This window comes from Diceros bicornis (assembly GCF_020826845.1).
Source record: "Diceros bicornis minor isolate mBicDic1 chromosome 21 unlocalized genomic scaffold, mDicBic1.mat.cur SUPER_21_unloc_1, whole genome shotgun sequence".
Taxonomy (NCBI): Eukaryota; Metazoa; Chordata; class Mammalia; order Perissodactyla; family Rhinocerotidae; genus Diceros; species Diceros bicornis.
Genome location: NW_026690885.1, coordinates 4,402,545 through 4,425,941, shown reverse-complemented (window position 1 = coordinate 4,425,941; position 23,397 = coordinate 4,402,545). Strand labels below are relative to the sequence as shown.

The following is a 23,397-nucleotide window of genomic DNA, read 5'->3' as shown; positions in this document are numbered from 1 at the left end:
AGTGGGAGGAGGGGGGAGGAGGAGGGGGAAGAAAAGGGAGAAGGAGGGGAGGAGGGAGAAGAGGAGGAGGGGGGAAGAGGAGGAAGAGAGGCAAGAGGAGTGGAAGAAGAGGAAGGGGGAGAGGGAGGAGGGAAGTCAGGGAAGAGGGGAGAGAGGAAGAGGGGGAGGAAGGGAGGAAGGGAGGGAGGAGGAGGGGGAGGAAGGGAGGGAGGAGAGCAGGGAGGGAGGAGGGGAGGGAAAAGGAGGGGGAGGAGGAGGGGGAGGGAGGGGAGGGAAGAGGAGAGGAGGGAGGAGGAGGGGAGGAGGGGAGGAGGGGAGGGAGGAGGAGGGGAGGGAGGAGGAGGGGAGAGACAAGGAGGGGGAGGGAGGAGGGGAGGGAGGAGGAGGGGAGGAGGGGAGGGAGGAGGAGGGGAGGAGGGGAGGGAGGAGGAGGGGAGGGAGGAGGAGGGGGAGTGTTAACATAATGGAGCGCTTACCATGTTCCACGTACCACTCTAAGCACTGCCCGTACACACCTCATTTAATCCTCATCAAAACCCTGTGGAATTAACTCCTCTTACCCTCATTTTCAAGGACACTGAAGTCGTGGGGATTTTATTGAAATGCCTGAGGTCCCCAAGGCAATGAGCACCAGAACCAAGATTTGAACCCAGGAAGAGTGACTCCAGAGCCCCCCTCTTAGCAACTCCACATGGAGGGGAGTCCTCACAACTATCCCATTAGGTAGGGGTCGTCCCAATACCCACTAATCAGATGATGACACCGGGAGATGGAAGTGCTTGCCCAAGGCCTGATTGCCTTCAATCTGGGGGAGTTTCTTACCAAAAGCCGTCCCTGTCAGATTCAGCAGCCGACCTGCAAGCAGAGGACAGAGAAGTTGTTAGCTGCCTTGGAGATCTGGCCATGAGCCACCCGCTCACCCAGCCAGGCTCCGTATTTCCCTGGGGGCCAAGGTCACGGTGGCAAGTTACGGAAGCAGGCGTTGGTATGTGATGAAGAAAACCCAGTCTCTTCCTGGAGATTTACCTGCATCAGCTCATGAGTTCCTCACACCTTGCCAGGTGAGACGGGTGGGACAGTAGCCACTCTTGGCACCACCCCCATCCCCTGTACCAGGTTGGCACACTCGTCTGACAGCTGTTTCACTGCTCCAGAAGCGATGACAGACAGATGCAGGAGTGTAACAGTGCAGCCATCCCCTTGCCTCTGAGCAGGTGAACGTCTCGGGTGCAATTCACACTCTAGAGCTCCGGCGGGATGGGCTGTGGCTAAGCCTTTCCTGAAATGCCTTCTGAGTGGCTAGTTTCTCCCCCTGCCCTATCCTGCTTCCCTCACTCCTGCAAGTGTCTGCAAGTGCCTCCTGAGAGCCCTCTCTTCATGAATTACTCACACCAGAATCCTCATCTCAGGCTCTGCTTCGACGGAAACTAACCAAAAGCAGATGGTAATCCTTATTTTTGTTTCTTTTGTTTTTATCTTTTTTTAAGAAGGTAATAATCGCTTGTTGTAAAAAAAATTCGAACAATGCAGAAGTGTATAAAATTAAAAGTGAAGGTCTCCCCGTCCCCCATCCTCATACCCAGAGGTAACAATTGTCAAAAGCTTGAGTGAATCCTTCAAGGCTGGGTCCTATTCACAACTCAACTGTGCAAATATACTATCAAATAGAAATGAATTTATAAATTCACACAATTTTCTTAACACAAATAGGATCGTGCAATCTACAATCCGCTGTGCTCTCTAATACAGTAGCTACTATTTACACTTAAATCTATTAAAATTAAATAAAATGAAACATGCCATTCCTCAGTATATCAGCCATTTATCAGCTACTCAATAACCACATGTGACTAGTGGCTTCTGTGGATCTAGAACATTCCATCATCATGGAAAGTTCTGTTGGACAGCTCTGTTCTATTTCTACTTGCTTTTTCACTCAACAGTATGTCTTGCAAACCAAGAGGAGCAAAATTTGTCAGGCATTGAAGCTGGACAATGGGCACATGGGTGTTTGTTATACTTTCTTTGCTGCCTCTGAGTGTTTAAATATTTCTATAATAGAAATTTAAGAAAATAATACATTTTGGGCGACTTTCCATGTCAGTCCATATAGACCTAACTCATGCTTTTTAACAGCTGCATAGTATTCCATTGTATCCATGAGCTATAGCTGCGCCAGAAATAGCTAGGTAGCCAAAGATCAAACAAAAACTCCACACTCCCCTTTCCGTGGTGTGGAATTGTCACTAGGAGGCAGCCGCCCAACCATGGACTACATTTCCCAGCTCACCTTGCATCCAGGTATGGTCATGTGACCGTGAGCAGAAGTGACATGTGTCACGGCCAGGCCTAGGCTTTTATCAAGTGGGTGTGCCTTCTCCACTGTTTCTTTCCCCTTCTGCCACTGTCTGCAGAAGTCTCTGAGACCCTAGCTTGGCTGAGCCCCAATACAGAAGGATCTGGGTCCCTGAATCATCCCATGGAGGAAAGCCACTCACTAGCCAGAAATAACTGCGTTGGACTCTTAAACAAACAAGAATTAAATTTCTTTTTATTAAGCCACTGACAGTTTTGGGTTTATTTGTTACAGTAGCTGGAGTTACTCTAACAAACACAACAATTTACCCAATCAGTCCCTGAGTGCCCATTCTTGAGTATATAGCAAGGTATCTCTGTATGTTATATGACTATCTCTTTGGAGTAAATTTCTGGATGAGCGGTTGCTGTGTCAAGTGTATGTCCATTTTTATAACATTTTATTAAGTGTAATATATATAGAAAAGTGCAAGTATCATAAGTGTACACTTGGATGAACTCTCACAAAGTTAACACACCTGTGTTTATGCATTTTTAATCCTGATAGTACAGAATTTTCTCAAACGTTAAGCCTTTTGAATTCCCATTTATAAATTCCTTGTACAACCCTCTACCATACATTTCTCACACTCTCTATGTGGCGCACATATTCTTCGTTTATCCATCTAACTTGCCCACACTCTGCCAGGCTTGGACTGGGTCCCAGAGCTATGGAGATTAATACAATCTCTTTCTCACCAAGCAAAGGCTTTCTGGGCTCAGGTTTATTAAAAAATTTTATTAAAGATTTTTTATTATTTAAAAAACAATAGTTTTTTTAAATCAAGGATGACCTTTTTGGGCATATATTGATGTAACTTTCTCTTTTCCACTTATAGGGATGTGAACCCCCCCACCCCCGCTCAAACCCATCCTGCCAAAAGATTTCATCTCATTCAGGAAAATTTAAGATGTCTTAGCTGCAGACACACAATGACAGCCAAAGGTAATGTTCAGATTTTCATTATCAAATTGGGTTTTTGGGTTCCCAAGAAGACAGTAGTCTTGAAAGCAAAGCCTTACAAGATGCATATATTTTGGGAGTCTAATGTACAAAATGGTAACTATAGTTAACAATAGTGTACTATATACTTGAAAGTTGCTAAGAGTAGATCTTGAATGTTCTCACCACAAAAAAAAAAAAATGGTAGTTATGTGAGGTGATGAAGGTGTTAGCTAATGTTACGGTGGTAACCATTGTGCAATATATAAGTGTATCAAATCAACATGTTGCATGCCTTACACTTGCGCAATGTTATATCTCAATTCTATGTCAATAAATGTTTTTTTCAATAGCCAGGCTTGGAGGACTGGAAGATAGAGATTTCATTAAGCTGTGGCGTAGAGAGGACTCAGGATATGATGTAAGGGAAATACCTATTATATAGGAAGGGTGAAAACTGAAGGAAGCTAAAAGAGAACTAAGACGAAGAAGACTCACCAGGATTCCTGCTTCTCTGCCATCTCCCCTCAAGGCTAAATATAAGTGGTGATGGGTCACCTGAGAGATTTCCAGATAGGAGTGGGTGAATTTAGAGGCATCAAGGCTAAGGGTTAACTTCTCCCAACAAAAGCTTTCTTTCTGCTGTTGCCACATCCAACGTGGTGTGGGAGCCAAGGATTAGAACAAGCAGACGGAGAGAGCTGGTAGGTGACCCAAGAAAACTCTTATGGTTTCTGTAGCCTGGACATGGAAACCAGGAGCTACTGCATGGACCCCTTGGAGATGCTGAGCTTCTGAGAGGATTGATGGACAAGCAAGAACCAAGATGGGGCCATGCTCCATCTGTAGACAAAACACCGCACCTGGAGTCCACACTTCACAGCTACAAGATCCCATAAGCTGCCCCTATGCCAATACCCAGACACCATCTTGGGAGGAACAAGGGTAGGGTGAGAAATTTTGAAAGATTAAGTCTTCATACAATATAAACGGGGTTTCCCAAATAAGACTAAACCAAGAAACTGAGACACTGAGAACACTGAGAAAACTAACACTGTTTTCCTCCTCTATCCAGTAGGAGCTTATATGGAAGATGAGAATACTTAATGAAACATTAAAAAAATGCATTTTTTTCCACATTGAGTTGTAGTTTGAGTAAATTTCATGCCCATTCCCACCACGCTACCATTTATGAAGCTCTTGTCACGCACACCAGGTGGTTTAGAAAGTTACCCCTTTTGACTCAAGCTTCACAACATCCCTGTGGGATAGGAACCTTGTTATCTGTACTTCATAGCTGAGGAAACTGAAGATCAGAGAGGTAATGTGACTTGCCTGAGGTCACACAGCAAGTCCAAGGCACAAAGGAAAGAGCCTGGAGTGGGAACCAGGAGACCTGGAAGTTATCCCTTGTTCTGCCACTAACTAGCTCTCAGCAAGTGACCAGCTGTCAGCCTCTGAACAAAAGAATCTCCTCTCCAGAAGACGTCCTCCCACCACATTGGACATATGGATTCTCTTGGACCAACTTACGCCATGCCACTGATTCCGGTGGGGTTAATGTGACTGTTTCGCAGCTACATATACCACAACACCCTGTGTAGAAAGAAAAGAAAAATACCGTGAAGCAGCAAGAAGCTTTTTGGGCTCAACCTTAAAAATTACTCCTGGCATGGCCTCAGGTTTGATGAGCTTACATGAGAGACCCAATTGAGTGAGAAACATACATTATTGCACATAATCTTCACAGCCACCATTCCTGCCTTTCTGCACTTTATTTTGGTTTTTCATTTTGATTGTATTCATTTTCTTCTCAATTACAAAAATAGCTCCAAGCGGTTTTCAAAGATGTACAATAAAACACACATTCTCAAAAGGAATGACATCTCCCCCAAAAGGGCAAAACTTGGTTCTTTTGGGAAAGATGAAAAAAATCTTACTCTTTTATGTATAATACACATATAGATATACATATAATACACAAATAGATGTACAGTCGGTGGTATTAAAATTTCATGAAATGGTAGGGCAATTAGTTTTTTTAAATATCTAAAAGGCAGTGTAGTCCTCCAGCATTTAGCTCTTCTCCAACATCATCATCATCATCATCATCATTATCCCTCACCACCATCATCATCGCTATCATCACCACCATCATCACCTTCATCACCACCACCATCATCATCTTCATCAGCACCACTGCCACCACCACCACTACCATCATCATCCTCTTCATCATCACCACCACCACCACCATCATCATCATCACCACCACCATCATCATCTTCATCATCACCATCACCATCATCACCACCACCACCACCACCACCATTATCATCACCCTCACCATCAACATCATCAAAGTCATCATAACTACTCTTTGCTGGTTGACTTCAGAGCATAACGAGGGGTGCTAATGGCTAATACCAGTGCTGACACCCCAAAGCAACAACTCTGCATTCCTGCATTTGGAGTCCATGACTTATCTGCTTCTTCTGATGAAGCCTTCCAGTCAACCAGTTCCACAGACCCAAACTCCCAACACTCCAACTCACCATCACTAACTGAAATCCTCTTGCTCATGAATTATCTTAGAGGCAACCGAGTATCGCATTTAAGCATACCAAATCTGGCATCAAAATATGCGGGTTTAAAAATCTGGCTTCACCAATTACAGACCATGTGGCCTCAGGGAAGTTATTTAATCTCATCATAGCTAAGTTTCCTCCTTCATAAAATAGGAGAAACTCTACAACAGCAGAGGAAACCCACACTTGTCACTTAGAAAAGATCCCTCATTCTTAGATTTGAACCCATGACCCAAACTCACAAGACATGTCAAAGAAACCACAACATAGAAGATAAACAATACCAAGAAAAACTGACGCCTAAAGAAGAAGCAATAAGAGGACAGACAGAAAGTCTCCATCTCATTGTTCTGATCTTAGCACAAATATCATCCCCTCAGAAATGTCTTTCCTGACTTCCGCCTTCAATACAACCCCTAGTCACACTCTATAACAACTTCTTTCATAGCACTTATTATTACCTGAAATGCTTTTGTTTATTATTTGTGGTAGCATAGTGTAGTGATAAAGCATACAGACTCTGGACCAGACTGCCTGGTTTTAAACCCTGACTCTACCCCTTACCAGCTAAGCTGTCTTGGGCAAGATATTTAATCTCTTTTGCCTCAGTTTTCTCCTTTGTAAAATGGAGCTATTGATGACCCAATATCAGAGAAATTCTGTGAAGGTTGAATGCATTCCATATTTGAGGAACTTAGAATGATGGTAAGTGGGTGGTTGCTGTTACTGTTAGTGGATTCTTTTCCACCCACCCCCTCCCACTAGGATGTTAGCCCCACGAGAGTAGGAACCTCGTCTGTTTATTCACTTCTCTATCCTCATTGCCTAGAACAGCTCCTGATACATAGTAGGTACTCAGGAAATACATGTCAAGTGAATGGCTATAAAGGAATTCTGCTCTGACGGATGGAATTCCCTGAGCTAGAGTGATTTTTGTTGAAGGTCCCCCAATAAAGGTGTTTGCAGTGTCCAACCTACATTTATGACCTCTTGGCTGGACGGTCCATGGCCCTCCCTTTTTCCTACAGCCTGTTTCCAGCCCAGGCTTCCCCGAGTTCCCCATTCAGCCTCACACGCACCCCAGAAGAGGAGCAAGCTGAAGGTCCACATCGTGCTGCGTTTCTGTCACTCAAAGAGGGGAACCTTTTCTCTGTTCTCCGGGTTTTCAATTACAGAAAGTGTGGGAAGACGGCAGGGGTGGAGCTGGAATTGCTCAACACTGTGAGAATATCATGACCCTTTTTGCTGAGTTGCTCCCAGTAAATGAGGACAGGGTGGCAAACCCCTTATTTTCTCCTCTCATCACCGTGAAGAAAAATTGGTCTGGCTGCTGTGTCACCATGTTCTCTCTCTCCCTCTCTCTCTCCTTCCCTCCTGCTCTCTTTTTTCTTTCCTCACCAACATCTACCTCCCATCTCTCATCACCTTCCTCCATTGCACCCAATAATAAATGGGCTTCCACCACTTGACCCCGATGAGGCAAGTCCCAACTCAAGGGTCTCTTCCCAGCCTGCTCCATAAAAATAAGCACCATAGCCATCATGTACCAGGCACTGTGTAGACACATTGCCAACAAAATTTAATTTCATCATCATGTCAACATTGTAAAGTAGGGATTCCCACCCCCACCTATTTTACCAAAAAATACAAAAGGAAACTGAGGCTTGGAGAAGAGATGTGACTTGTCCAAGATTACTTGGACCTGAAACTTGAATCCAGGACCCTCTGAATCCAAGGTCTAGAGTATAATCATTTTATCTGCCTTCAGCTCTCCACTATATCTGATCATATCCATCATCACCACAATGCACAGCAATACTCCCACCCCATTCCCAGCCCTCCAACCCAACCCAACACACACATGCACAATCTCATACATATGGAGGTCTAGTAATGCCTTAGTTGGGGTCCCCCAGAAGCAGATGCTGAGACAAGAATTCTGGTAAGAGTAGATTATCAAGGAGGTACCCAAAAACTCCAGCTAGCTAGGGGGGGAAGTGAGATAGGGAAGGGAAAGAGCCCACAGTGGGTGTGTTATCAAGCAGGTTACATAGCGAGAAACTGGATCTTAATCTCCCTGGCACCTCTGGAAGGCAGCATAGAGTGCACTCTTCAGAGTTATCCCAACTGAGGGGCGAGGGAACTGGGGTGTTTATCCACCAGCTCCTGTCACTCACAGATTGAGGCTCCAGAGTGTAACCCTCTTGATAACAAAATGCAGTGGCTGGAAGATGTCAGTCTAGTGTGTCCTGAGGGGTTGAGGGTCACGGGAGTGGGCAGGCACCAAGAGTATCTGCTACAAGCTAAAAAGTGAGATGGAAAGACCAGCCCCAAGTTCTTGGGAAGAAAAGCCCCACTTGTCTTTGCATTCTCCCTTTTGATCTGTGCAAGGCAAGATACCCATCTTGGAGTTATGATCACTGAAGCAGATTCATCAAGGGACCCTGCCCCAGTGAGGCTGCAGTTAAGAGCCAGCATGAAAATGCAGCAAATTCCACTAAGAAGGAGGATAAACAGAGCTGTGTTGTGTTTGAGAAGCACTGGAGGGTAAAAGCAAACTCTGGAACCAGCTTGCTGGGGGGTTCAAATCCCATTTCCACCGCTTGCCAGTCATGTGTTGTCCTGGGCAACTTCTCAATCTCTCTATGCCTCAACATTCCCATCCATAAGATGGGCCCAGTAATGGTAGGATCTACTCCGTGTGGCTGACATGAACATCCGAGGAGTGGTCATATGTGATGTGCCTGGAACAGAGCCTGGCACACAGGAAATCTCCAAGCGTTGGCTATCACAGTGAGAGGGTCTGAGGTCAGACAGACCTGGGATCAAATGCTGACTCTGCAAGATATTCCCAAAGTGACCTTGGGAGATGACTTGCCTGTCTGGGCCTCAGTTTCTTCATCTGGAGAATAGGAATAACAATAGGTCCTGTCCCAAAGGATCGCTGTGGAAGGGATGCAGTAATGTCTGGTAACATTGCTACCTGGGAGGGGATGCTGGGACTTGCACTTTCTTCTATAATCCTTGTTCAATGCATCCAGGAGTGTGGACCCTAGAGGCAGAAAGACCAATGGGGTAGTTTTAACAGATGTCCACAAATTCTTTGATACTCCTGCGTTCAAGAGGGGGAGCCTAATTCCTCTCTCCTTGAGTGTGAGCTGGATTTAGTGACTTGCTTCTAATGAACAGGAAAAGGAGGATGTGACATTGTGTGACATCTGAGACACCTGAGGTTGTAAGAGTCATTGTGGCTTCCTCCGTGCTCTCTCTTTCCAGGATCACTCACTGAGGTGAAGCCAGTCACCATGCTGTTATGACACTCAAGCAGCGCAGTGGCGAAGCCCCTGTGAGGAGGAACTGAGATCTCCAGCCATCTGTTTGACTGCCACCTCATTAGAGACCCCAATCTAGAACCACCGAGCTAGGCCACCTCCAGATACCTGACCCCGATACAGTATAAGAAAATAAAAATATGTTGTTTAAAGTTGTTAAGTTTTGGAGTAATTTGTTACACAGCAAGAAGTAACTAACACACTGAGAAGCAACGTTTCCCCATCAGTAAAATGACGATAATAACTTCATAAGGTTTGAGGTTTCATGTGATAAAATCAAAAAATCCTGCATGACAGATTAAATGCTCAAGAGTATTAGTTACTGTTGTCAATATCATTATCCCACTATGCCAAATGGCTACAGCTACTCATAGGAGGCATGGTACCAGCCACAATTGAATTGAAGAGGTCGCCAAAGATCATTTCATCCAGTATCTTCTGAAGTGGGTGAAAGGGTTGAGGCTTTATCCTCAGGACAATTTAAGGAGGTTCAGGAAGGGAGTAATGGGCAGGTTGGTGTTTTACAACACTTGTTCTGTGTAGAGTGGGTGTTGCACAGGATGTGGTCATGGGTGGGGAGACAGGGAGAAAGTGAGGCTGATCCAAGAGAGAGAAAAGAGTGGTGATGGTCTGGTCTAGGACAGGGGCTGTGGAGATGGAGAGGAATTTGGGAAGTAGGAAGAGAATTGGGGTAACATCAGGATGTGGGTGGGGAGTCTGAGACAGAAGGAAGAGTTGACTTTTGGAGGTTGCATTAAGGAATTGGAAGGTTTTCTGATCAAGCCCAGATTCCTCCTGGGGATGGAAATGGGATGAGGTGATGAATGAGTCTTCTGCTGCTGCCATAATGAATCACCACAAACTTAGAGGCTTGACACAACACAAATTTATTATGTCACAGGGCTGGAAGTCAGAGTCCCACACGAGTCTTATGAGGCCGAAATCAAGATGGCAGCTGGTCTGTGCTCCTTCTGGAAGCTCCAGAGGAGAATCCATTCCTTGCCTTTTCCAGCTTCTGGAGGCCACCTGCATTCTTTGGCTCAAGACCCCTTCCTCCAGCTTCAAAGCCAGCAGTGTAGCCTCCTCAAATCTCTCGCTTCAAATCTCTCTCTCTCTCTTCTTCTTCTACCTTTTCCTCTTTCTCTCTCTCACCCTCTCGATAGATAGACAGATAGATAGATACACACACACATACATACATACATACGTGCATACATACATACATACATATATAGATACATAAATACATAGAAACATAGATACATATGTAGATACACAGACACATAGATCCCAATCTCTCTCTCTCTCTCTCTCTCCCCCTCCATCTCCTTCTCTTATTCTCTCTCTCTGACCCTTATGCCTCCCTCTTAAAAGGACCCTTGTGATTACATTGGACCCGCCTGGATAATCCAGAAAAATCTCCCCATCTCAAGATCCTTCACTTAATCACATCTGCAAAGTCCCTTTTTCTGTGTAAGGTCATATATTCACAGATTCTAGGGATTAGGATGTGGGCAACTTGGGGTGGGGAGCCACATTATTCTACCTACCACAGATGGGGTCTGGGGTCTTAGTGAGTGATTGAGCACACAAGATGCCATTCACCCTTCAAACCCAAAAGAGGTGACCAAGGCTATAATATCTGGACCACAGAGGTCCTGCAAGGATGAGGGAAGTTGTAAGGGGAGAAAAAGGGGAAAGATGGGATGGAGGAAATGAACCATTCTAGTCAAGCGATTGCAGAAACCTAACCCCTTGTGACTTTCCCAGCAAAGGGGAAATCTAAGGACACTCAAGACGGAAGAGGTCAGCCTGGAGGAGCCCCAGAGATGTCACTCATCCTCACACTGTGTGTGGGGGGCTCCAGGGAAGCCCTGCCCACCTTGACTATGCTCCTTCTGTGTTCTAAACCCTCCCATGGCTCCCTATTACCTTCAGGATGAAGTCCATGCTCATTAATATGGCACTCGAGACCCTCCCTCATCTTACACTGGTCTCCACCTCTAGTCTCCCCACTCCCCCAAAACCCCAGTCATCCTAAACTAATTGAAGCCCCCTGTAGCAGACACTGTTGATGCCTCCCTGTCCAGCCACCCTTGAGCAGCTGGTGCACCCATCCCCCAGCTTCCGGGGGTGTCGCCTGCTCACAGCTCACAGCTTCCGCTTCCCCAGAGGACTGCTTTCCAGTCCAACAGCTGCACAAGCCCTCTGACCCAGCCCACAGCCAATAACTGGTCACAGAAGTACAAAAAGCCAGCCCTCGCCCCAAGGTGAGATCAATTCGGTGGTGTTGTTCAGGCTCCAGGGCTCCCCATGGGATTAGGCTGAGGCTAGATTCCAACTGAGACCACCTCCTTGCTCAGCTCCTCCCTCCGTCCTACCCTGCTCCCCTCACTCCTCCTCTGCTAAATGTCCTCCCTCAATAAACCCAGTGCACAAGAATCCTCATGGCAGGGTCCAAGTTCCCAGACCCCAACCAATGGCCAATTATGTTAATATTTTTCTGCACAGGTGATATTCAAAGTATAGGATTCCTGGTCTGGGCAGGGCACTGACCATACAGAACGGACACTGGCTATGAGCCTCAGACAAGATCCTAGGGGCCACCCCTGGTGCCAGCCACTAACTCATCAGTAGCTGGATTGGGGGATATCTTATGGTAAAGGCTAGATATGCAGCTGGACTGAAGTCGTGATTTACCAACTAGAATGGAAATATATCCATACACTTTTTTAAGTTTAAGATGTACAATGGGTTGATTTGATATATTTACATATTGTAACATGATTACCACTGCAGCATCAGTTAACATCTCCATCATGTCACATGATTATCAATCCTTTTTTGTGGTGAGAACATTTAAAATCTAGTCTCTTTGCAACATTAAAGTAAACAATACGGTGTTGTTGACTATAATCACTATGCTGTGCTTGAGATCCCAAGAACTTGTTCATCTTATAACTGCAAGTTTGTACCCTTTGGACAACATCTCCCCATTGCACCAACACCCCAGCACCTGGAAACCACCATTCTACTCTCTGTTTTTACAAGTTCAGCTTTTCTTAGATTCCACCTATAAGTGAGGTCATACAGTACTTGTCTTTCTCTGTCTGACTTATCTCACTTAGCATAATGCCCTCAAGGTCCATCCATATTGTCACAAATGGCAGGATTTCCTTCTTTCTCATGGCTGAATAATATTCCATCATATATATGTCACATCTGCCTTATCCATTCTTCTGTTGACAGACAGGTTGTCCCCACATCTTGGCTATTGCGAATAATGATGCAATAAACATGGGGGTGCAGATATCTTTTCAATATCCTGTTCTCATTTCCTTTGCATATGTACCCAGAAGTTGGATTACTGGATCATATGGTATTTATCCAAGAGAAATAAAAACATACCTCCACAGAATGACTCACACACAAATGTTCACAGCAGCTTTATTCACAATTACTGAACACTGGAAAGAACCCAAACGTCCATTGATAGGTGATATATCTACACTATGAAGCGCTGACTTGCTCAATGATGTGGATGAATCTCTAAGACATTATGCTGAGGAAAAGAAATCTGACATAAAAGACACAAAAGAGTAAATGCTGGAATAGTTCTGTACTAGTCAGGGTTCTCCAGAGAAACAAAACCAATAGAAGAGAGAGAGAGAGATCTTAAGGAATTGGCTCATGCAGTTGTGGGGGTTGGCAAGTCCAAAATCTGTAGGACAAGCCAGCAGGCTGGAGACTCGGGTGAGAGTTGATGCTCTAGTCTTGAGTCTGAAGGCCGGACACTCAGGCAGAATTTCTATATTTCTACATTACTGTCTGGAAGAAGAATTCCTTCCACTCTGGGAAACCTCAATCTTTGCTCTTAAGTCCTTCAACTGACTGGATGAGGCCCACCCACATTATGGAGGGCCATCTGGTTTTCTCAAAATCTACTGATTTAAGTGTTAATCACATCTGAAAGATACCTTCACGGCAACACCTAGACTGGTGTTTGACCAAACAACTAGTCCCCACAGTCTAGCCAAACTGACACATAAAGTTAGCCATCACACAGTCCAACAATAGGAAATTTTAGAGGTTGCAAACCACATATAGGGGAGAGAGGAGGAACAAATCAATGGTGGCCTAGGGTGAAGCAGAGGGAGGGATGTATCAGAAAAAGCCTCGAGGAAAGTGAGGGGGATGATGGAAATGTTCTTTATCTTGATTGTGACAGAGGTTGTCAAAACACAGCAAATTTTACATTGTGAAAGGAAGCCGTGTGTTGTATGTGAATCATCCCTCCAAAAGTTGATAAGATTGGCTCCAAAATAAAGAGTGCCCACCATTCTGCCAAGTTATTTTATTGCCCATTCTATATAAAGGGACAAAATTATTTTATGCTATACAAAGGGACCAAAAGACATGAGTTTTGAGTTTCTCCAGAGAATCGCGGTCTCTTAAATTTGTTTTCATATGGGGCTTGATCTCATTTCACAAAGATAAATACATTTGACCTTAGAAAGCTAAGATACAACCTCTAGCTATACTTCCTTAAAAATCAAGATAAAACAATAAAAATGTGTACAGTTTCTATTTCCTAATTGCACACTGACTGATAAGAAATATTTCTTGGAAACCCCTTCCTTAGCAATAATTAGAGCTCGGCCACCCTCTTTTCAATCTACATTGTGTGCTGTTCTGTGAATGTGTCACAATTTGCTTTCCCACCCCCTTGGAGCAGATTCCTGGTGTTTGCAAGCCCTGCTGGACACACACGCTCCCTCTGCAGATTACTGCAGAAACTCAGTTCCACGAATGCTCTTACTTATCATTCTATCTCAAAGGCAGAAGGAACAGCTGGAAGAACTGTCACCCTAGACCTTCAGACACTCCCAGAAGTAGAACCAGAGGAAGATGTGAAAGTGCAGAAGCTTGGAGAGGAAAATAATACATCATCACATTTGCTCCCCAAGCACAGGGCCCACGGGCCAGAATTTCAGGGAAGTGGATCTGCAAGAATCTAGAGAAGAAAAAACATGAGCCTCCAGGCCTAAGCCTCTGAGAAGGAAGAGGTTCTAGAAGGAGAGGGACGTCTGAAGGGTACAGCCCAAATCAGGGACAATAAATTCTGTGAGCTTAGAGGACTGGCTTTTCTGGCAGATAGCATGAGTTTCACAGGATTAGTTTGCTAGGGCTGCTGTAACAAAATATGACAGTCTACGTGGTTTAAACAACAGACATTTATCGTCTCACCGTGCTGGAGTCTGGAATTCTGAGATAAGGTGTCAGTGGGGTTGGTTTCTCCTGAGGCCTCTCTTCTTGGCTTACAGACGGTCACCTTCTCCCTGTGTCCTCATATGGTCTCCCTTCTGTGCATGTCTGTGTCCTAATCTCCTCTTCTTATGAGGACACCACTCATATTGGATTAGGACCCACCCTAATGACCTCATTTTACCTTAATCACCACTTTAAATGCCTTGTCTCCAAATACAGTCACATTCTAAGGTCCCAGGCGGTTAGGGCGGCAACATACCAATTTGGGGAGACATAATTCAGCCATAACATCCGCATTCCAGATCCAACCATGTAATATGTGACCTTAACTATTGACAGTCTCTTTGACCCTCAGTTTTCCCATCTACTAAAAAATATTTGTCTACTTCACACAGTTATCTTGAGGACTAAATGAAACAATGCACGGAAAGCATTTGGCAGAGTAGGATGTACACAGTAAATATCTATCAGCTACTATCACTATTACTATACACTGCATACAAATATGTACATATATTATTTTTACAGGATATTACAATGAGGCTCTCTCTTAATTTGTCTGCAGCCCGCAAATGTGAGAGAACATAATAAGAGGAAACAAGAGAGCATTAATATTTCATCCAAGCAGAGCTTGCAAAGGAGATGACTAATAGTGAACCTTCTGATTCCTTCGCCGAAGGTTTAGGAACTGTTTCTGTAAAGGGCCAGGTAGTAAATATTTTCAACTTTGCAAGCCATAGGGTCACTGTTGCAACTCCAGTGTTATAATGTGAAAGCAGCCATAGATGTTGTGAATGGATGTGGCTGGGTGCCAATAAAACTTTATCTGTGGACAACAAAATTTGAATTTCATATACTTCTCATGTGTCATGGAATATTATTTTTCTTTTGACTTTCTTTCACCATTTAAAAATGTAAAAACCATTCACAGACGCACTATTCCCAATAGCCAAAAGGTAAACAGAGCCTAGATGTCTATCAATGGATGAATGAATAATCAAAATGTGACATAGCTATATATTGGAATATTATGCAGACATGGAAAGGAGTGAAACAATCCACAAACAAAATAGAGGAAGATTGGCAACAGATGTTAGCTCAGGGTGAATCTTCCTCAGAAAATGAAAATATATATATATATATTTGTTAAATGCCCAATAATCTAAAACATTCTAGTTATTAGAAAATTAGTTAAAAGTCACAGCTGTTACCAACAGGTATCTGATTATCTCCAGACTTCATGCTCCTTATGCAGGGAGAATTGTAGTCCTGGATTTAGGAAGAGCCCTCAGGAGAGAGAGGCTTTCTGTTGTTTTCACTGCACTCCCTGCCCAGAGAATGAGATTTCCAATGAGAAGACAGGTGAGTATATGCTTTACAGAGACTTTCTCTACCTCTCTGTTATGTCCGTTCTTCATCCAAGGAAATATTCTGGATGAGAACTGCAGAGTTGAAATGCTTCCTTAGTCAATTTAGTAATTGACTATTATAAGAGGCCACTCTCCTTCTTGAATTAAGTTCATGTACCCTAAATAAAAATCAAATCAGCATTCCAAATCCAGCTATATTTTATAAGAAGGCCATATCATGACTAAGCTTGGGTCATGCCATGTAATTCAGTACTCTAGTCCCTGAAAAGGGAGAAATAATAACCTCGATAACTGCAGAAAAGGACATTTAATTAAATTCAACACCATTTGTGTATTAAAAAATAAACAGCAACAACAAAAACAACTCTTACAAAATCAGGAATAGAAGGGAACTCTGTCAATCTCATAAAGAGTATTTACAGAGTCAAACTTTATGGTGCAGTGTTGAAATCAAGGATAAGAGAAGAACGTTCATTATCATTGCTTCTACGAAACACACACTGGAGGCCCTGCTTAATGCAATATTGGCAGGAAATGATACAAAAGGAATGATTTATTGGAAAGGATGAAATAAAACTGACATTATCTTCACCCGCTCCTCGGCTCAGCGGTTCGGGTTCCTCTCTCTCCGATTTCGCGGCCACAGTTCGGCTCTTTCCGTCTCTCCCCGCCAGGTCCCGGGCTCCGCCCACAGCCTGGTCCCCGCCCACAGCCCCGCCTCTAGAGCTGGTTTCCACCCACAGCCCCGCCCCTAGACCTGGTCCCTGTCCCTGGTGCTGACCCAGCCCGCGGACCGGTCTCACATTAACTCTAGAAACTAGACACCTCCCCCGAGGCTGGGGTGAGAGGCCCCGCCCCGCCCCGCCCCGCCCCCCCCGCGGCCTCAACCCGGAGCCCCCAATCGTCCGTTCTCCCCGAACTTCTCTCCTCCCAGACGCCCGCCCGAGACCGGAAGCGGAAGCGCGGGCGGCGCCGTGGATGGAGCGGGAGGTCTGCGCGGTGTGTCCAGTCTTCTCGGCGCGGACGGGATTCCCGTGGACCTTCGGCCGAAGGGGCGACGCGCGGTAAGCGGCGGGCGGTCCCGGCTCCGGTCGCGGTCCAGGGAGGGGCCTGGGCCGCGGGCAGCCCCGTCAGGGCCCGGCGTCCCCCCGTCCCCCCGGAGCCCCGTTTCCCCGGGCTGTTCGCTCAGGGCGCCCGAGGCTGCTGTTCCTCCCGGCTCCGGGCGCCGCCGGCCCCTCCTCAGAGTCCCCGTCACCGTCCTCCGTGTGATTTTGTCCGCAGGGCGCTTATCCGCGTCTGGAGGCGGTGTTTGGGTTGTTACTAATGGGGGCGCTCCTGGCATCTAGAGGGGGAGGCAGGGAAGCTGCTCAGCGTCCTCCAGGGCCCAGGACGGCCTGACAGAGAATCATCCGGCCCCACATGTCAGTGGTGCCGAGGTTGGGAAACCTGCTCCAGGGCCTGAAAATCTCCCGAGCCCTGAATGAAGTGTGGGAATTGTTTACAAGTCAGCGAGTCACTTACAGGGGCCCTAAATGACAAGCTTGTTTAAAGGGTCCAGAGTCAGCAAAAAGTCTCTGTCCAGCCAAGTGAGTTGAGCGACACAAGTGCACACAGCACGAAGCTGCTTCCTCCCATCTTGGGGAGCAGGTGACTGCATAGGAATCGGGAAAATCCAGTTTCAGCCAACAGTTACAGTTACATCAGTAAATACAAAAAAGAAAAGTGAATTGGGTGGCCTTTCCATCCAACACCCTAGAAAAGGCCTCAAAAGCTTGTTTGCGCTTTTCTTCCCCCCTCAGACACAAAAAGCATCCGTGGAGCTCAAGTTTGAGGTGAAAGCAGGCTCAGAGTCCACCTGTCCTCGCTGATCCATGGATTTCTGTGTGACCAGGTGAGTACCCTGTGGACCTGGTACCAGCAGGTTCCGGCAGCCTCCGCTGTGCAGAAGACCTGCTAGTGGGCTTTCCTGGGCTCAGGTTGTCACCACATGGACACTGAGAGTGAGGGTATCTTGAGAAAAATTATTGATGTTTCATGGATTATATTCAAGGGAAAGATGGTAAGCTGTGGGTGGTTCTGTGTGGTAAATATTTCAGTAAGTACAGTTATATGCAAATAAGAACACATAAAACAAATGTAAATAACTGCAAATGTGTATTATAGTAGAAAATATAGATTTACTTGCATTGCATAATACTCAAAAGTCAGGATTTATATATAATATAAATACAGAAATGTTTTGCGTGTGTATGTAGTATTAGAAGACATCCCATTAAATATTAGCAGGGATACTCAGCAACATTCCTTAGACCCATTCAACTTGACTTCTAAAGTCCTATAAATCCTCCACAAAAATTTGAAATAAAGGAACATTCAGGGAAAAAGATGATTGGAACTTCTTTGTATTAATAACAAATTTGACATTGAATTTGCCAGTAGCCAGATTTATTTTGAGCATTTTTTTCTTTATGACATTTCAAATCATTTGGAGGAGTACTAAGCAACACTGTAGATTGCAGGGCAGGGCACTAGTCTCTAAAAAACCTGTCCTCACCACCTTGCCTTCTAAAGGGAATTAACTTTGTTTCTTGAAACTTTTCTGAAATAACGGTCTGGTGATTCACGTTGCAGAGAATCTTGTTAAGTAATTTTGTATTTAGTTGTTGGCCTCTACTAATTGTGTGTGTATGTGTGTGTGCCTTTTTCATTCTAGCTTTCCTGTGATGTTCTTGAGGGGAATGTGTGCTTGTCATGCAATAGATAGTCTTTGAGTTTATAATTTATGGTGACCCACCATCCTCGTTTATTCAGGACAGAGGGGTTTTCCAGGACACAGGACTTTTAGTATTCAAACCAGGGCAGTCCTAGACAAACTGGGATGGTTCCTCATCTGATGAGCCAGGCCCTGGGCCACATGCATGGGGACCTGGAGAACCAGAGAGACCTTGTCCCACCTCCGTGGAATTTATATTGTATTTGGGAATTTGGATTTTAGACAGTTAATGATGAGAGTGATGTGGGAGTTTGGCACAAGGGGACTCAACCTGAGGGGGCAGGGAAGCCCTCTTGAGAAGGACTGATATTTAGCTTGAGAGCTAGAGTTTGGACAGGATTTAGCTAGTTGGAGGGTTAGACTGGAGTGAGGGTGTGGGAGTGTGTTCAAGAGAGCGTTTCAGACAGAGGGACCCGCATGAGGACACCCCTGAAGCAGAGAGCCTGGTGTGTCCATGAACTGAGAAGAGGGATGGCTGAGCCGAGTCAACACAGGGGGAGGGGTGTGAGCCACGCCGGCGAGGGGGGACAGGCAGGACCAGATCAGGGGTAACTTGGGACTCTGTTCTAAGACCAGTGGGAAGACTCTGGAGAGATGCGAGTAGAAGGATGATGTGATTAGCGTTTGGTCTAAGCACGTTGGTTCAAATGGATTTCATGGTTAAGAATGTAGACTTAAGAGGCAAGATGGGAGGTGCTGGGAATAAGATTAGGAATAAGATGATTGTTCCCTAGGCCTGGGTGATGGCTGTGGAGTATTACAGAAATAGAAAGAAAAGACCTTGGAGTGTAGAACCGAGAGAACGTAACGGTACTTTCTTGCCTGCATGTGTCAGATGGCACAGGGCAGAGACTGTTCTCCTCGCTGCTGTCCGTGCAGAGCTGCAGGCACCCCCTCACCCAGGTCTGTGTGTTCACCCCTCTTTGTCACTCACAGGCCCCCCTCCACATCCTACAGGAAGTCAGGCCTTACTTGTGAGGGGGTTGTCTCACATGGGAGACACCGAGGAGAGCCTCTCCAGACATCAGAGCAGCCCGTTCAGCCTCTCCCTCAGCCTCCTCCCTTCCCCTCTCTTGCTTTCCACACCCAGAAGGACCCCTGCTCAGTATTCCATGTCCCCAGGTTCTCCCTCCCCCAGGCTTGAGAAGGGCAGCCACTGGGGTGGACATCATCTGCACCTTCCACTCTGACCCCCGCAGGTCCCGGGCTGGACAGAGAGTGACTCTACTGGGAGCCGTGCCATGAGACCCAGGGCGTCACCCACCTGGGCTCCCTCACCCTGGACGGGGACAGCCTCTATGTCAGTGGTGAGCGGCTGTGCTGCAGCCACACTCTCTCTCCCAGTCAGAGTTCTGTGTTGCCTCCGTTGCTCTAAAGTGAGCTATGATCCATCTCTCTATGCTCCTGGTCTGGGATCAGTCTTCTCATCACTGTGTGATCACTGGGTCCAGCCACCTTCCATCTTGTTGCCTCCCCCCTGAACACCCCTCCCCTCTTCCCCTCCCCTCTTCCCCTCTGCTTTCCCCACCAAGCTCCCTACATCCTCCCTCTCCCTTAATCCTTTATGTTCACCCCAACTCTTGCGCAGCTCCTCTCGCCTTCTCTCCACAGATTACACCTATGGAGCTGCAGCCCCGACTACCACCAGTGAGTATTCCTGGCCCTGACATCCTGGGTCCCGTCCACCTTTGGGGTTGGGGAGCACTTGTTCTCCTTCACCCGCTGTCCTTGGTGAGGGAAGCACCTGGAAGGGCCCTAATTCATCCCTTCTCTCCCTCCCGGGTTCTGGTGGAGAGTCCCAGCCCAGTGTGAGAAAGCCTTAGACACAGACGTGTTCTCCACCACATTCTGACCCCACGTGGTTTTCACTTTAATTCTCCTAAAGCCCCGCCCTTGGTCCTCCTTTTCCAGGTATCCCATCCGTCTGTCCAGTTTTCTGCCCGTCCATCTGTCTCTCCTCCGAGTTCAGTCTCTCTTGTTCACCTATCTCTCTCTCTCGGGCTCCTCTCATCCGCAGGCTTGCTCATCCCTCTACTCACACAGTCACCCCTCCCCTCACTCTCATGTATGCTTCACCTGTGAATGGTGGTCCTGGCACAGCCACTGCTGGAGCCCGGGTGAGCCTGGGGGCTCCTCCCACTCTGTCCCTCCCTGAGACAGCCCTCGCCACAGCTCCCGAGCCGGCCACCACATCCCTGCATACTTGATCATCACCTGTGCCACCAGAAGCCACCACAGGTATCTGGGGGCCCCTTTTCCTTCCCAAGAGAAGCTCTCCGGCCCCACTCCTCCACCAGCCAGTTGTGATCCAGGAGCTGGGAAGCCACAGTGTGAGATTCTGGTTTTAGGGCAATCATGTTGATCACAAAGATTATACTGATGATTCAGTCTAAGGCCAGCCCTCAGAGAGCCCCTAATCTTGTGAAATTAACACACCATTATAGTACAATGTGGGAGGTTTCGGGGAGAGGCGCCTGGCATCATTTGGAGGGGAAGAGCTTGCTAGAGAAAGTTTCACCAGAATGGAGTCTTTGAGAATAAGTAGGAGGGACCCTGGAAACTAGAGGATGAAGGGTTTTCCTGGCAGAGAGGATTCCATGATGAAAGGCTCCGGTCAGAACAACATGCCATATGGGGAGAATTGAAATGAATTTGAGTTGCGTGAAGCATGAAGTTTAACCCGCAGTACATGGATAAAATGAGACTGAAAGGTCAGCAGGAGCCAGATTGAGTAGAGCCTTGAGTGCCAGGTCAAGAAGGTTGAACTAACACTGAAGGCCATAGGGAGCCACGGGTGGTACTAGAGCAGTGGTGGCCCTAGTGAGGTATTCATTTCAGAAAGATTCTTCTAGTGGTCCATGTAGAACATCCTTTAGACAGAGCATCCAGTGAGCCTGCTGGGGTGTTGGTCCGGGTGAAGGAAGTTAAGACCTGAGCTGGGACAGGGATGGAGAGAGGGAGTGTATGTGAGGACCAGTGTGCAACTGGAATTGGTGTTACTGGGAGGGAGGAGGAGCTGAGCAGATGTGCTGGTTCTGACTTGGGTGACCACACGGGTGGGTGGTGGTGCCACTGGGAGAGAAGACGACAGATGATAATGAGTGCAGGACTCTGGTCTGGTCTCAGGCCAGCTCTCAGTGATGGCCATCGCTCTCCCTCTCGTCTTGCAGCTTTGGGGCACAACCTGAAGTCCCTCACAGTCACCTTCCCCATCTCCACCCTCAAGTATTCATCAGACAGAAGCAACGGCTCAGCCACGTTCCACTCCACTGAGAGGGTCCTGCAGAGCCTGGTGAGACCCTGGTCCCAGCAGCTCCTGGTGGTTTAAATCCCACCCAGCCCCTCCCCCAATCCCTGTCCCTCCTGCTCATCCTCCTCCTCCTTCCTCCCCAGCTGGATCCTTGTTCAAGAAGAGCAGCCTGGGCCTCTTCTCCTTGAGTTGCAGACTGTTCTCCCTCAGGTGAGACCCTCCCCTGATTAGTTGCCCCTAATGACCACTTTTGTCACCACCCCTCTCTGTCTCGCCCCTGTCCTCCCATTTCCTCCTTCCTGTTCTGACCCCCACCCCAGAGGTTTCAGGACCTCTCTCTAGAGTCCCCACGTCCCTCTCTCCCCAGGCCTGAAAAGGATGGGGAAGCCAGCAGTGTGGACGCTGTCTGCACCCACCATCCTGACCCCGTGGGCCACCATGCCTGTGTGCTGGGAGCGGAGAGTCTCCACCTGTCTGCTCTTCCTCTCGGTGGCTGCAGGCTCTGCAGCACAGAGTTTATCCATCCAGAGAGAGCACCAGCTACATTTCCACATCATCAGCTGGAACCTCAGCAACCCGGAGCCCACATCCTCGGAATACACCGCCCTGCTGAGGGACACCCAGGACCAGGTGGGTTCTCCCCTGTCCCGTCTCTCCTTGCCCTGAGGGCACCGTCATTCCTCCGTCTGACTTACATCTGTTACGTGATTGTTTCAACCCTTCACTTTCCCTGCGTGCCTGGGTTCTCTCAGTGTCCAGAGGTGATGTCCTAGCTGCCTTCCCCATTTCTCACGTGGGTAAACTGAAGCTCAGAAAGGGGATTATTGTGCCTAAGGTCACACAGTGAGTTAGGAGCAGAGCCAGGATTTGAAGTCAGGTCTCCCTTGCCCCAAGGTCTGTGATCTTTCACTGGCTCCAGTGGCCCCCTGCATCTCCAGGAGACCTCCATCTTCTCACCCACTCTCCCTTGTGTTTGTTCTAGGTCACCAAGCTTTACATGAAATTACATGAGAAATTCAGTTCCTCACTCACACACACTAGCCACATTTTAAGTGCTTGATAACAACATGGGGCTAATAATGAGTGTATTTGGTAGTGCAGGCAAATGTTGACATTATTGCTGAAAGTTCTCTTGGACAGGACCCAGAAGCAGGGAATCTAGAATCAGGGTAGAATTCCAGACACCCTTGTTCATCCCTTGTGTCCTTCCATGTCGGTCTCCCATGGTAACCACACTGGGTGGACTCACTGTGTACCCAGCCGCCTTGGCACAGAGACTGGATAGAGTTGCCATCTATGAGGAATTCCTGCGGCTGACCAGAAGGGTACCCAGCTGCAGAACTTTACCCTGGACGGAAAGAATGCCCTTGGGGATGGTAAGGCTCCCTGGTCATTGGGGAAGAAAGTGAGGCCTTTCTAGGGACTCTGGAGGCCTGGGGCTAAGAGAACACTGAACTTGCTCAGCCTGGCAGGAGGTGGCATAGTCCCCCAGTCTTTACCCACCATTGAGAGAGAGAA

The 23,397-nt window shown here is 47.0% G+C and overlaps 1 protein-coding gene and 2 long non-coding RNA genes across 3 annotated transcripts in view; 2 read left to right on the top strand and 1 right to left on the bottom strand.

Moving 5' to 3' along the window:
- Positions 1-7,021, bottom strand: part of LOC131401858 (adhesion G protein-coupled receptor E1-like) — a 30,710-nt gene extending 23,689 nt beyond the window's left edge. Inside the window, exons 1-3 of the mRNA XM_058536954.1 lie at positions 6,966-7,021; positions 4,832-4,894; positions 823-855 (exon numbers count right to left, since the gene is read on the bottom strand). Coding sequence (XP_058392937.1) covers positions 823-855; positions 4,832-4,894; positions 6,966-6,996 — 127 coding nt within the window. The 5' untranslated portion in view covers positions 6,997-7,021. The remainder of the gene's footprint in view (positions 1-822; positions 856-4,831; positions 4,895-6,965) is intronic.
- Positions 7,022-16,838: 9,817 nt separating this feature from the next.
- Positions 16,839-19,930, top strand: LOC131401844 (uncharacterized). Its single transcript, XR_009218049.1, has 3 exons — positions 16,839-16,920; positions 17,656-17,747; positions 19,829-19,930. It is a non-coding gene; the product is annotated as an uncharacterized LOC131401844 (long non-coding RNA).
- Positions 19,931-19,966: 36 nt separating this feature from the next.
- LOC131401845 (uncharacterized) lies at positions 19,967-20,710 on the top strand. Its single transcript, XR_009218050.1, has 3 exons — positions 19,967-20,005; positions 20,241-20,276; positions 20,647-20,710. It is a non-coding gene; the product is annotated as an uncharacterized LOC131401845 (long non-coding RNA).
- The last annotated feature ends 2,687 nt before the right edge of the window (positions 20,711-23,397 follow it).